Below are 12,336 nucleotides of genomic sequence, written 5' to 3' on the forward strand. Positions count from 1 at the left end.
TCCACAGTTATTAACTGACAGCTTCCTCTGCCAATGATCATTTTGCATGTGTATATCGTGTGGCAGGCACGAAGATACTCTATGCCCAAGGAAGTCAAGGAAATTTCCTTTATGAAAAGATCCTGGACCGACCAGGAATCGAACCCGTCACCCTCAGCATGGTCATGCTGAATACCCGTGCGTTTACCGCCTCGGCTATATGGGCTCTGGGATCCTGTGGATCATTCTGGGTCAATTGAGTCTTAAGGAATATTGATAAAGCCAAACATTCACTTCACACTAGAATCAACTAAATACAATAGTAAGCACTGATCCGTTGCTAAAATGTTCGACATATGCTTATTTTTTCTACGAAAAGTGTACTGCCGTTCTACGCACAATTGTCCCATGTTATACAGGATTCCCCATATAACATTGGACAATCGGGCGTAGAACGGCAGTGTAGGAAACATGTGAAAAAGATTGGCCAGCACTGTTCTAGAGTTTTGTTATTTTTTTTTTAAATTGGTGTAGTCTGGTTTAGCGAAAACCAAAAATATCTTCTGTGATTTTCGGAAAAAGGCGTTATATTTTGTTTTTGTTTATCATTAATGATTCCTGTTTGTGGAAAAAATGTTAATGAAATTCAGAGACTGTCGTTGTACTTACACACATTTCCGCACATCCAATGAAAATCACAGATTGCCATATTACATTTATATTGACTACTTTTAAGTATGCTTTCAATGAAGACAGTACAGGAACCCAGAGAAATACTGGTAGCACAAAATAAAATGTAACTGTTTTTGGAGTATTTTGTACTGAAATGATAGGAGATTCAATAATTTATACAATGCAAAATAATACACATGCTTACAAATATTGTATCCAATTATTACCGCAGCAACAAAAACACCACCACAAATGAGTTTCCAGTTGATTCTAGACAGGGCTTCTTCGAAGACAAATATCTTGCCCAATACTATCAACATCCAACCAGCCATCGCGATAGTCAACGTGAACAGCAATTCGTGCTTATAATACGTTTGATAAAATTCTATCGCCTCTAATGTTAGATCCATAAGAACATCACACAACGTTATCTGTAAATGCACAAAAAGGTTATAAACTTTAACATTTTATAAATTGGTCGTATATTACCACTTGATTATAGTTTTTTGCACGATATACCAATTCTATGTCATTTTTAAGTTTGCTTATCATTTTAACGTAGTCAGACTCCTTTTGAGAAACATTCCATTGAAATACTTTTGCACTAGATTGATGTCTATATCTATAATACTGCTGGTAAAGCTGCTCTGCGTTGGTCCGCATGAAATCCACAACGTAGATCTAAAATTTATTATAAATGTTAAATTGTGTAGAATAATACACCACTTCGCATGTTTACATCTGTAGCATTTAAATACTGTCGAGGAAGTTTACCACAACTGTTCTTCGGGACAGCCATGCCTAAAAGAGCGGATATCAATGGAGCCACATCAGCTTGATTCATATCCCATCTTGGTACTATTACTCCATCTATGATTGCGTTTTTTCTGTAAATAGAAATCATTTTAAAATTGTGCTAGAATGTTTCTAACGGGTAAGTAAGAAATAGCTTTTTTTTTCTTAATTTTTAGAAAACTTTAATTTGCTAACTTATTTGTACAAAATGGAGCTACATCATAGGAATTTAAACAATTTATTTCGATGTACACTGATATTATAATAACTTATTACTGTAGCTGTATGCTTATAGGTAGAGACGATAAATTTCACGATTTCAAGGGAGTCGGAATATCCGAAAAAATGACCATGGCCGTAAAATTCAAGAAATCCTGCGGTGAGCTATAATACACTGATATATGTTGTCCTTTACTGGCATTTACCAGATTTTCTGGTACATATATCATAAACATACAGAAAAACTTGTAGTTAAAAGGCACAGCATATTTCTAATTGACAAAGTCAGAGATGAATTTGTAAAAAAAAATCGTGTTCTGGTGGGATTCGAACCCACGACCCCGTATTCACTAGACCGGCGCTTTAACCAACTAAGCCACAGAACAGGTAATAATTCTGCGGAATAGAAAGCCAAACTGAACCCTAGTCACCACCATGAACATTCCTTTTTTCACGAACCTTCTCTGTTTCGGCCTTTGATGCCAATCCACAACACACCCGTATTTGTGCTCAATAACTGCGTCATCGGCGCAGTTCGTCGTCGAGCGTGCGACCGTGCCGAGCTCCCGCCGCATACTAAATTGGACACCAGCAACCACACTGCTTGGTGGCTAGGTATGCGGAGTGCGAGTGTAAGTCTCGGTTTCCAATAAAAACAATTCGCGCTCACTTGCATAGTCGATGTAAGCGCCACTGTACTTTTCAACATACTTTTGGAATTTTTACAATGAATAAAAAAAAGTTCAAGATTTTTTCCGCGTTGACACCTAACTAAGGGTTAGATCTTGTGATCTTTTGAATAAAACTGGTCACAAATATGCACACGCATAAGATATTAGCTTTTGTACGGTGACATTGCCAATAATGGTGGTTACATCGACTATGCGAATATGGGCAGTGCAGTTGAGCACAAACGTAGGTATGTTGTGGATTGGCATTCAAACCGAAAGAGAGATGATTCAAGAAAAAAGGAATGTGCGGGCTCGGGTACGGTTTGGCTTTCTATTCGGCAGAATCATTACCTGTTCTGTGACTTAATTGATTAAAGCGCCGGTCTAGCGAATACGGAGTCGTCTTCATCTCTCAATTTGTCAATTAGCAACATTCTGTGTCTTCTAAATACAAGTTTTTCTGTATGAGAGCTACAGTATCGGATAATAAAATTGCGCCAAAGCCATCTTTCCATACAAACTTGTCAAATTTAGATTGTCATAACTCAGTTATTTATCAACTGATTGTTTTGATTGAGGATCACCAGAATGTTCTCGCTCTCAAAACATTTTTTTGTTTGCTTTCGATCTCAAGATAGAGAAGTTGTTCGGTTCCGAACGTTTGTTTTTGTTTTTATTTGTATGAATAAGTTTTTTTTTGAAAATGTTGTCAATTTGCCCCTACTATCCCCTTTCTGTTTCACCCCACCTTCCCCTTTCTGTTTTACCCCACTTTTCCCTTGTTTTTTAAACCTTAGTTGTTAAGTTAATGAAATGCCAATACCATTCCCCATATCGAAAAGTAAAATCATATCAGCAAAGCCAAAAGTACAGTCAGACATCCATCCAAATGTATTTCTTTCTAGAAGGTTCCTCCCATCTAGTCGCCAATCGATTTTTCTTGTTTTTGTTTCGTTTGTTTGTGTTCCCATGGAGATGGGAGGAGCCAATGACTCATAATTGCTACACTCACACTAATGAATCTTCTTGTATATAAAGATCCCCATACCGCGCGAAGCGTATCAGTTATCTTGTAAACGTCAAACGTGTAACATCGCGAATAAACGCTGAAATAGAAACCGGATTTTTCTTTCATACACCGAGGAGATCACCTGGATCCGAATTCCGCTGCCATCCGCTGCTGCTGACCCCACTGCTACGAGGATACAGTCCACCTACCCTTGCTCAACAGAGCATCTTCCGGCGAGGCAACAAGCGTTTGTCCCCTCGTTCCGATTCACAGCTAGACCCCACCCGCGGTAATCTACTGTGAACACCGGTTCGATTGCACACGGGCAACCTGTTGCAAGCCAGCGTCATTCCCACCGCTGCTGGAGCGCCAGCAAGAGATTTTGCAGTGTCCCATCGTTCCGATCCGCAAATAGACCCTACCCGAGGTAATCTTTTGCGGACACCGGTTCGAGTGCCACACGGATTACCGCTTCATCTCTGGCCTGCTGGTTGTTGGCCAGTAGCAGGAATTGACGACCATTCGCGAGGAACCCAAATCCGACGCCTTTCCACATTGTGCACCGCACATTGTTTGGTCCTGAATCGAACCGGATAGCAGCACCGGTGGCAGTGAAAGGTTGTTCTCGCTCTGGTGGCGAATCGAAAAATCCCATCCCGTCGAGAAGTTTTCATTCCGGTCGGCAACGTTCGCGGTCCGAAAGTTAGTTCGCGCGAGTGTAGAAAGTGAAGCTTGAAACACGTCCGAACAAGTTCGGATAGGACAATTTAGTTGTGTGAGAGCCCTGTTTGGGTTAAAAAAGACAGTTGAGTAGTGTTTGTGTGCCCTATTTGGGACGAAGAAAAAGTGTACTAGTGTTTGTGAGCCCGATTGGGCTGAAAGAAAAAGTGATGTCGCTGAAGCACACGCCCCAAAAAAGTGCTTCCGACAAAATGGCCGAGTTGAAGACGCTCGTGCATCTCCGTGGCCAAGCGAAGGCCAAAGTGACCCGGATCCGAAAAACCATTGAAGAGGTTTCGGAAGCCGGCATCATGCAGTTCACCCTGGCGCAGCTGAAAGTGTATTCCCGGAATTTGGAGGCTCACTTCCAAGAGTACCTCAATTTTCATCACCAAATCACCGCATTGTTGCCTCCGGAAAAGCTGGACGACAACGATGCAATGTATCTCCAGTTCGAAGAGCAGCACACCGAAACTGCCATGATGGTGGAAACTCTGATCCTGTCCGCGACCCCGCCGCCTCCGGCTCCATCTGTAGTGCCCGCGTCCGGTGCGCATCCGGCGCAGATTATAGTGCAGCAGCAACCGCTTCCGGTTCCGATACCGTCGTTTGATGGCAAGCCGGAGAATTGGCCTCGATTCCGGCAAGTGTTTTCCGACATTATGGCCAGATCCAGGGATTCGGATGCGGTCAAGCTGCATCACCTCGAAAGGGCACTAGCAGGTGGTTCCGCCGCGAAGATCATCGACCCGAAAACGCTCAATGACGGAAATTTCACACACGCCTGGGAGCTGCCGCTTGACGTCTACGAGGATGAGCGGAAGGCGGTAGACTCTCACATCCATGGCTTGCTGGGTCTACAGCGGATGAACAAGGAATGCTCCAAGCAAATGAGAGATCTCGTGAACGAGGTAACCCGCCACGTCGAAGGATTAAAGCTACTGAACCAGAACCTGGACGGTGTTTCCGAGCGATTTGTCGTCGTCGTCCTTTCCGATGCTTTCGACCCCGAGACGAGGAAGCAGTGGGAGGGCACCATTCCCCACAAAGAGATCCCGACCTACGAAGACACCGTGATATTTCTGAAGGAGCGGTGCTCATTGTTGGAGCGCTGCGAAGCCAGCCACCCGAAGTCGTCGTCCATCAAGGAGTCCAACCTGAAGTCCGCCTCGAAGCCCCCACCGGCGAAGTCGTTCGCTATGGCTACACCCGTAGCTAATAGCGAGGCGACATGCGAGATCTGCAGTGCGAGTCATCCCAACTACAAGTGCGACAGGTTTGTTTCTTTGACGGTACCCCAACGCAGAGTTAAGGTAAGGGAACTTAATCTTTGTTTTAATTGTTTGAGGAGGGGACACCCTGCCTTGAAATGCCCTTCCACTAAATCTTGCCAGGAGTGTCAAGGCAGACACAATACCTTGCTTCATGAGCCAAAGCCTCCAAATACCGAAGAAGAGCCCGTAGTTACTAGTCCGAAGCCCAAACAAGAGTCCGCCCCAGTTGTTGAAAGTGTTGAAGTTCCTCCTCCAGTTGAAAGTGTCTCCTCGTTGTCCAGTTCCATCCACAAGGTTCCTCGCTCTGATGGTACATTGTTGCTTACGGCCATGGTTGATGTCCTAGACAGCCATGGAAATCCCCACCCATGCCGTGCCTTTCTCGACTGTGGTTCCCAACCACATTTGATTTCCCGTTCATTTGTTGAGTGTTTGGGAGTTGAACAGGTGCCTACCCACGTTGAAGTATTCGGAGCCACCGGTAAAAGATCGGTTCTTGACAGGAAGGTCAACATTTCGTTCCGTTCTCGTTCCATAAATTACCAAACCCAAATTGAATGTTTGGTCACTGATGTAGTGACAGGTCCTCTGCCTGGTCGGAAATTGGATCCACGGTCGTGGAACATCCCCTCTGGTTTGTCTCTCGCTGACCCGTCATTCCACACCCCAGGTGAAGTCCATCTTTTGATTGGTGTCAAGCTGTTCTTCCATTTGATGTTGCCTGGACAGTTGATGCTTGGTGATCGCTTGCCAGTCCTGAAAGAGACACGATTGGGTTGGGTTGTTGCTGGTGGTGCTGAGGACGTAGATGCAAACCAGCATTGCTACACTGCCAGTCTGCGGCCGCTCACAGAGTGTATGGAAAAGTTCTGGTCTGTTGAGTCGATTGAGCCTAGTAGTACCGTGTCCCAGGAGGAGCAACAATGCGAGGAGCTATTTAATTCCACTACCGTTCGAAATGCTGATCGTACCTATACTGTCAATCTTCCGTTGAAGGAATCCGTAAGTGAACTGGGACACAATCGATCATTGGCCCTGAAGCGGTTTCACATTCTTGAACATCGCTTCGCTAAGAATGCTGATCTGAAAGCAGCATATGTTGATTTCATCCAGGAGTACAAGTCGTTGTCTCACTGTAAGATTATTTCCGAATCAGATGACCCTCCAGAAAGGCTAGTCCACTATTTGCCCCACCACGCGGTCTTGAAGCCAAGCAGTTCCACAACCCGTTTGAGAGTTGTCTTCGATGCTTCGGCACGAACAACTGGCCCGTCCCTCAATGAAGTTTTGATGACTGGTCCCACCGTGCAAGATGACCTTTTTTCGATTATCCTCCGATTTCGTAAGCATCGTTACGCCGTAACAGCTGACATTTCCAAAATGTACAGGAGAATCCGTGTTGATGAGAACCATTCCAGTTTACAGCGAATTTTTTGGAGGGATAGCCCTGACGCTCCGCTCCAGATCCTTGAGCTGACCACCGTCACCTACGGGACGGCTAGTGCTCCTTTTTTGGCCACGCGAACATTATTGCAATTGGCCCGTGATGAATCCCACCGCTTTCCGACTGCGTCCAAGGTAGTAAAGAAGACGTCTATGTAGATGACGTGGTATCCGGAGCCGATACCATTGAGCAGGCTGAACAACTTCGTTCGGATTTGACGGAAATGTTGAGTTCAGGAGGATTCCCAGTGCACAAGTGGTGTGCAAGTGACCCAACCATTCTCGACAGCGTTCCCGAAGAAGATCGAGAAAGGTTTTTGGAGTTCGAGAATTCGGATGTGAACAAGGTTATCAAAACCTTGGGCCTGCTGTGGGATCCTGATGAAGACATTTTCCGTTTTCATTGCCAGTTGAAATTCCAAACTTTGTCCGTGCCTACCAAACGCATTGTCCTCTCTGAAATCGCGCGGTTGTTTGATCCTTTGGGACTGGTTGCCCCGGTGATAGTTTTGGCAAAGGAAATCATGCAACAATTGTGGAAGGATGGAGTAGGATGGGACGATCCCTTGGAAGGTGAAGTTTTGCAGTCTTGGCTTACTTTCAGAGAATCTTTGAAACATGTTGACATGTTCAAAATTCCTCGCTTCGTTGGTTTGGTAAGCATCGAGTACGTTGAAGTACACGGTTTTGCTTATGCTTCCAATTGTGCATACGGAGCGGTAGTGTATCTCAGAGTTGTTTCTGGTACCGACGTCAAGGTCTCGTTGCTCTGTAGTAAGTCTAGAATCGCCCCACTAAAACCACTGACAATTCCGAAAATGGAACTGTGTGCCGCCTTGTTGCTGTCAAGACTTGTTCCCAAGTGCCTTTTGTCGTTGAAAATGGATATCCAACGTGTCTGTCTGTGGTCCGATAGTCGCATTGTGCTAGCTTGGTTAAAGAAGTCTCCCAGCCTGCTCGAGGTCTTTGTCCGTAACCGCGTGACAGAGATTAATACCTCTACCGAAAGGTATAGCTGGTCTTACGTTCGATCGGAAGAAAATCCAGCCGATGTTGTGTCTAGAGGTCAATTACCACAGGCTCTGGCGAAAAATGACCTGTGGTGGAACGGGCCGTCCTTTTTGAAGCTTCGTCAGTATGAAGTCGCTGTCCCAGATTTGCCTTCAGAATCAGAGCTGCCCGATATCGTTTTAGTTGTACCCGCTGTATCTGCCACTGTTGTTCTTGAGGACGTACCTTTTCTTGAAGCCTTCGGATCATTCCGAAAGTTGCAGAGAGTGATTGGTTATGTGCTACGGTTTGTGAATAACTGCAGATCAAACCACGCAAATCGTACGTTTACCAAGGGTTTGACCGTTCCTGAGCTACGCCAAGCTATGATAACTATCATGCGGCTAGTGCAGCATCTGGAAATGCCGGAGGAGTTGGCTTTGATTGCTTCCGGAAAGCCTAGTCGTCGTTTGAGTGCACTAGATCCGATGTTGGTGGATGGATTGTTGAGAGTAGGTGGACGTTTGGAGAACTCTCGTCTACCGTATGACGCCCGCCACCAAATATTGCTTCCGAATAAAAGTCCAGTTTGCGAACTTCTTATTCGGGACATGCATTTGGAAAACCTTCACCTTGGACCGTCTGGGTTGTTGTCACTCCTTCGTCAAAGGTTCTGGTTGGTTAACGCCAAATCAACCATTCGCAAGGTTTTGGGAAAATGTGTGACCTGTTTCCGATTTCGCCCTAGTTGTATGCAGCCGCTGATGGGTCGTCTTCCGGAAGCTCGTGTTGTTCCATCTCCTCCATTTTCTCGCACCGGCGTGGATTTCGCTGGTCCGGTTTTTGTAAAGATAGGTCTCCGGAAGTCCGTGCGAGTAAAGGCATATATTTGTATTTTCATATGCCTCGCTACCAAGGCCATTCATTTAGAATTGGTCTCTGACCTGTCGTCAGCAGCCTTTGTAGCAGCTCTACAGCGCTTTGTCAGCCGTCGGGGTCTGGTTGAAGAAATTCATTCCGACCACGGCACAAATTTTGCTGGAGCTAAGTCAGATCTCCATGATCTTTATTTGATGTTCCAGGATGATCAAGCCAAGGGGAAAATTAACGAGTTTTGTTCCGCTCGCGAAATAGTTTGGAAGTTCATCCCGCCTCGATCTCCCAATTTTGGAGGGCTATGGGAGGCCGGGGTAAAAAGTACAAAAACCCATCTGCGGAAGGTTTTGTCCAATGCCTGTCTCACTTTCGAAGAGTTTTACACTGTTCTTACCCAAATTGAAGCAGTGCTCAATTCACGTCCACTCTTCGCTCACTCTTCGGACACCCACGAACTAAGCGCCTTAACGCCCGGACATTTTCTGATTGGCCGTGAGTTGGTTGCCATACCTGAACCTACTCTCGAAAATGTCCCTGTAAACCGTTTGAACCGATGGAAGTATTTGCAGTCTCTGCGTGAGCATTTCTGGAGACGCTGGTCAAACGAGTATCTGAACACCTTGCAGGCTCGCTCAAAGTGGACCAAAGACTCCCCTAACGTGACTCCTGGGCTAATCGTAGTTGTAAAGGAAGATAACCTTCCTCCTCAATCGTGGAAGTTGGGCCGAGTAGTAAAAGTGTATCCTGGCAAAGATCTAGTAGTGAGAGTAGTTGATGTTCAAACAGCTACCGGGGTATACCGTCGCCCAGTTTCTCGACTCGCACCATTACCGATCCAAGACAACGATGACGCACTCGCAGATCCGCATTGAAGCCCGGGGGGAGAATGTTCGGTTCCGAACGTTTGTTTTTGTTTTTATTTGTATGAATAAGTTTTTTTTTGAAAATGTTGTCAATTTGCCCCTACTATCCCCTTTCTGTTTCACCCCACCTTCCCCTTTCTGTTTTACCCCACTTTTCCCTTGTTTTTTAAACCTTAGTTGTTAAGTTAATGAAATGCCAATACCATTCCCCATATCGAAAAGTAAAATCATATCAGCAAAGCCAAAAGTACAGTCAGACATCCATCCAAATGTATTTCTTTCTAGAAGGTTCCTCCCATCTAGTCGCCAATCGATTTTTCTTGTTTTTGTTTCGTTTGTTTGTGTTCCCATGGAGATGGGAGGAGCCAATGACTCATAATTGCTACACTCACACTAATGAATCTTCTTGTATATAAAGATCCCCATACCGCGCGAAGCGTATCAGTTATCTTGTAAACGTCAAACGTGTAACATCGCGAATAAACGCTGAAATAGAAACCGGATTTTTCTTTCATACACCGAGGAGATCACCTGGATCCGAATTCCGCTGCCATCCGCTGCTGCTGACCCCACTGCTACGAGGATACAGTCCACCTACCCTTGCTCAACAGAGCATCTTCCGGCGAGGCAACAAGCGTTTGTCCCCTCGTTCCGATTCACAGCTAGACCCCACCCGCGGTAATCTACTGTGAACACCGGTTCGATTGCACACGGGCAACCTGTTGCAAGCCAGCGTCATTCCCACCGCTGCTGGAGCGCCAGCAAGAGATTTTGCAGTGTCCCATCGTTCCGATCCGCAAATAGACCCTACCCGAGGTAATTTTTTGCGGACACCGGTTCGAGTGCCACACGGATTACCGCTTCATCTCTGGCCTGCTGGTTGTTGGCCAGTAGCAGGAATTGACGACCATTCGCGAGGAACCCAAATCCGACGCCTTTCCACATTGTGCACCGCACAGAAGTTTTTAATCAATAGTTACCACCGAACTTTTTCAAAAGTTTTAACAACATGAAAGGTTTTGAAATTCATCACAGAAAAAGATGAATTTCAAAACCTTTCATGTTGTTAAAACTTTTGAAAAAGTTCGGTGGTAACTATTGATCAAAAACTTCTCTATCTTGAGATCGAAAGCAAACAAAAAACTGTTTTGAGAGCGAGAACATTCTGGTGATCCTCAATTAGTTGGTGATTTTGCTACTAGGTGGCGTTAGTTATCAAGTAGTTTACACTTTCCTATCTCGGGATCCAGATAAATATAGCAGATATAAATGTGTCGTCTTCGGAAAAGTTGTTCGGAAGAACAAGATCATTCTATTGATTCACTAATTAGTTTTGTCACATTTTCTAGAAAACTAATCGCCCGAATTCCAAAACTCCCGAATGACAAATGCTCGAAAGTATCAAAAACACGAAAGTAATTCGTCCCAATGTAAGATTCGCCCGAATGTAACAAATGCCCAAACATTATAACAATTTTAAAATCAGTTAAGGTGAAACATCAAGAAATCTTATTTCAACTTTGCATACAAACTTTAAAGGCACAAATCTGACGAACGTAAAGATGCATTAGTAATCCTGGCCTAACTCACTTGCAAAAAGAGGCAAATAATCCAATGCAGACGCATTTTTAACGAATTTTCAAGATTAGTGATCATAAAACGTGAGTAGGTGTTCATGTCGGCCTTTGTGGCAACGATATTTGTATTATCTGGTTGTTGTATCTCGCACCGGCAGCGGTGCAAACGCTGTTAAGGATCGACGAATCCTCCACACGGACTAGTGCAATTTGCATCCGCACAAGGCCGTCCCTATTTTTGCATAAGCTGGAAATGTTAAAAGTTCAATATTGCAAAACGATAATTTTAGCTAAAAACCATTGTTTAGAGCAAATTGAGTCAACAGTTTACGAACCACCCTAGCAGCAGTCACGAGCGCAAATATGTATCGACTTCGATCGCAGTACCGAGCGAGAAATGATCATCATCATCGTCGCCGTCGTCGTCGTCGCCGTGCACCGCACACTCTGTCGGCAGTCATCGAGCATCATCGTCTTCGAGCTAGCTATCGTTTGTGTGTATACGAAACCGGTAAATAAGCAAATACATAAGTAAAATCTCTCTCGCTTTATGTATATAGTTCCATGTATAAATTTGTAGCCACAAAAAGAAATACATGATCAGTTCAGTGTAGTTCGTCGAGCAATTAACTGCGTTTTATTGTCCGTTGTCACCGAAAGAAGTCTTTCGTCGGTCGTGAAGTGAAATTGCCTCTGCAGAGCGATAAACTGCCTAATTGGCTTATTCGTAGAAATTGTGTTTCGAGCCTTGCACATTGTGACGAATTGGGAAACATTATTCCGAATTGTGAATTTGTGTTGATCCTTTGAACATTGTGACGAATTTGAACTTTGTGACGAACTTTGGACTGAGTGACGAACTGTAAAAGAAACTCTAGCGAACACGATCGAGTGTCCTAGAGATTTCTAGAAGAATCAGTGTCGAGAACAAAGAAGATCGAAAATCGAAACAAGTGACGAAAAGTATCTGGATTGAGTGAAGTGAAAGTGTCCGTTTGGCCAGCGAAACCGGTGCAACCAGGCCCCACCAAATTCGAGGAGCCGGACGGTGTCGACGTCTCGTACATCAAAAGGTCCTTCGAGCCGGATCTGGCTGAGACGGACAGCGGTGCGACTTTCCGATTGGCAACCGGTCGAAAGGGGAATTAAGGTAGGTGGGTCGTTTTGAGCAAGAGCAAGCGCGTGTAATAAATCATCCGAATAGAATCGTGTGCCATTTTGTGCTTTTTCCTTGAATGCGATAGCGTC

General features: G+C 44.8%; 1 protein-coding gene and 1 non-coding gene across 2 annotated transcripts in view; both read right to left on the bottom strand.

Moving 5' to 3' along the window:
- LOC109411792 (GPI ethanolamine phosphate transferase 1-like) overlaps positions 1 to 12,336 on the bottom strand; it is a 206,913-nt gene that overhangs the window by 82,581 nt on the left and 111,996 nt on the right. The window contains exons 6-9 of the mRNA XM_062851741.1: positions 1,391 to 1,538; positions 1,141 to 1,332; positions 857 to 1,082; positions 649 to 800 (exon numbers count right to left, since the gene is read on the bottom strand). Of these exons, the coding sequence (XP_062707725.1) occupies positions 649 to 800; positions 857 to 1,082; positions 1,141 to 1,332; positions 1,391 to 1,538 (718 nt within the window). The remainder of the gene's footprint in view (positions 1 to 648; positions 801 to 856; positions 1,083 to 1,140; positions 1,333 to 1,390; positions 1,539 to 12,336) is intronic.
- On the bottom strand, positions 1,978 to 2,051 carry Trnat-agu (transfer RNA threonine (anticodon AGU)). The gene has a single exon. It is a non-coding gene; the product is annotated as a tRNA-Thr (tRNA).

The sequence above is a fragment of the Aedes albopictus genome, chromosome 2, assembly GCF_035046485.1.
Source record: "Aedes albopictus strain Foshan chromosome 2, AalbF5, whole genome shotgun sequence".
Taxonomy (NCBI): Eukaryota; Metazoa; Arthropoda; class Insecta; order Diptera; family Culicidae; genus Aedes; species Aedes albopictus.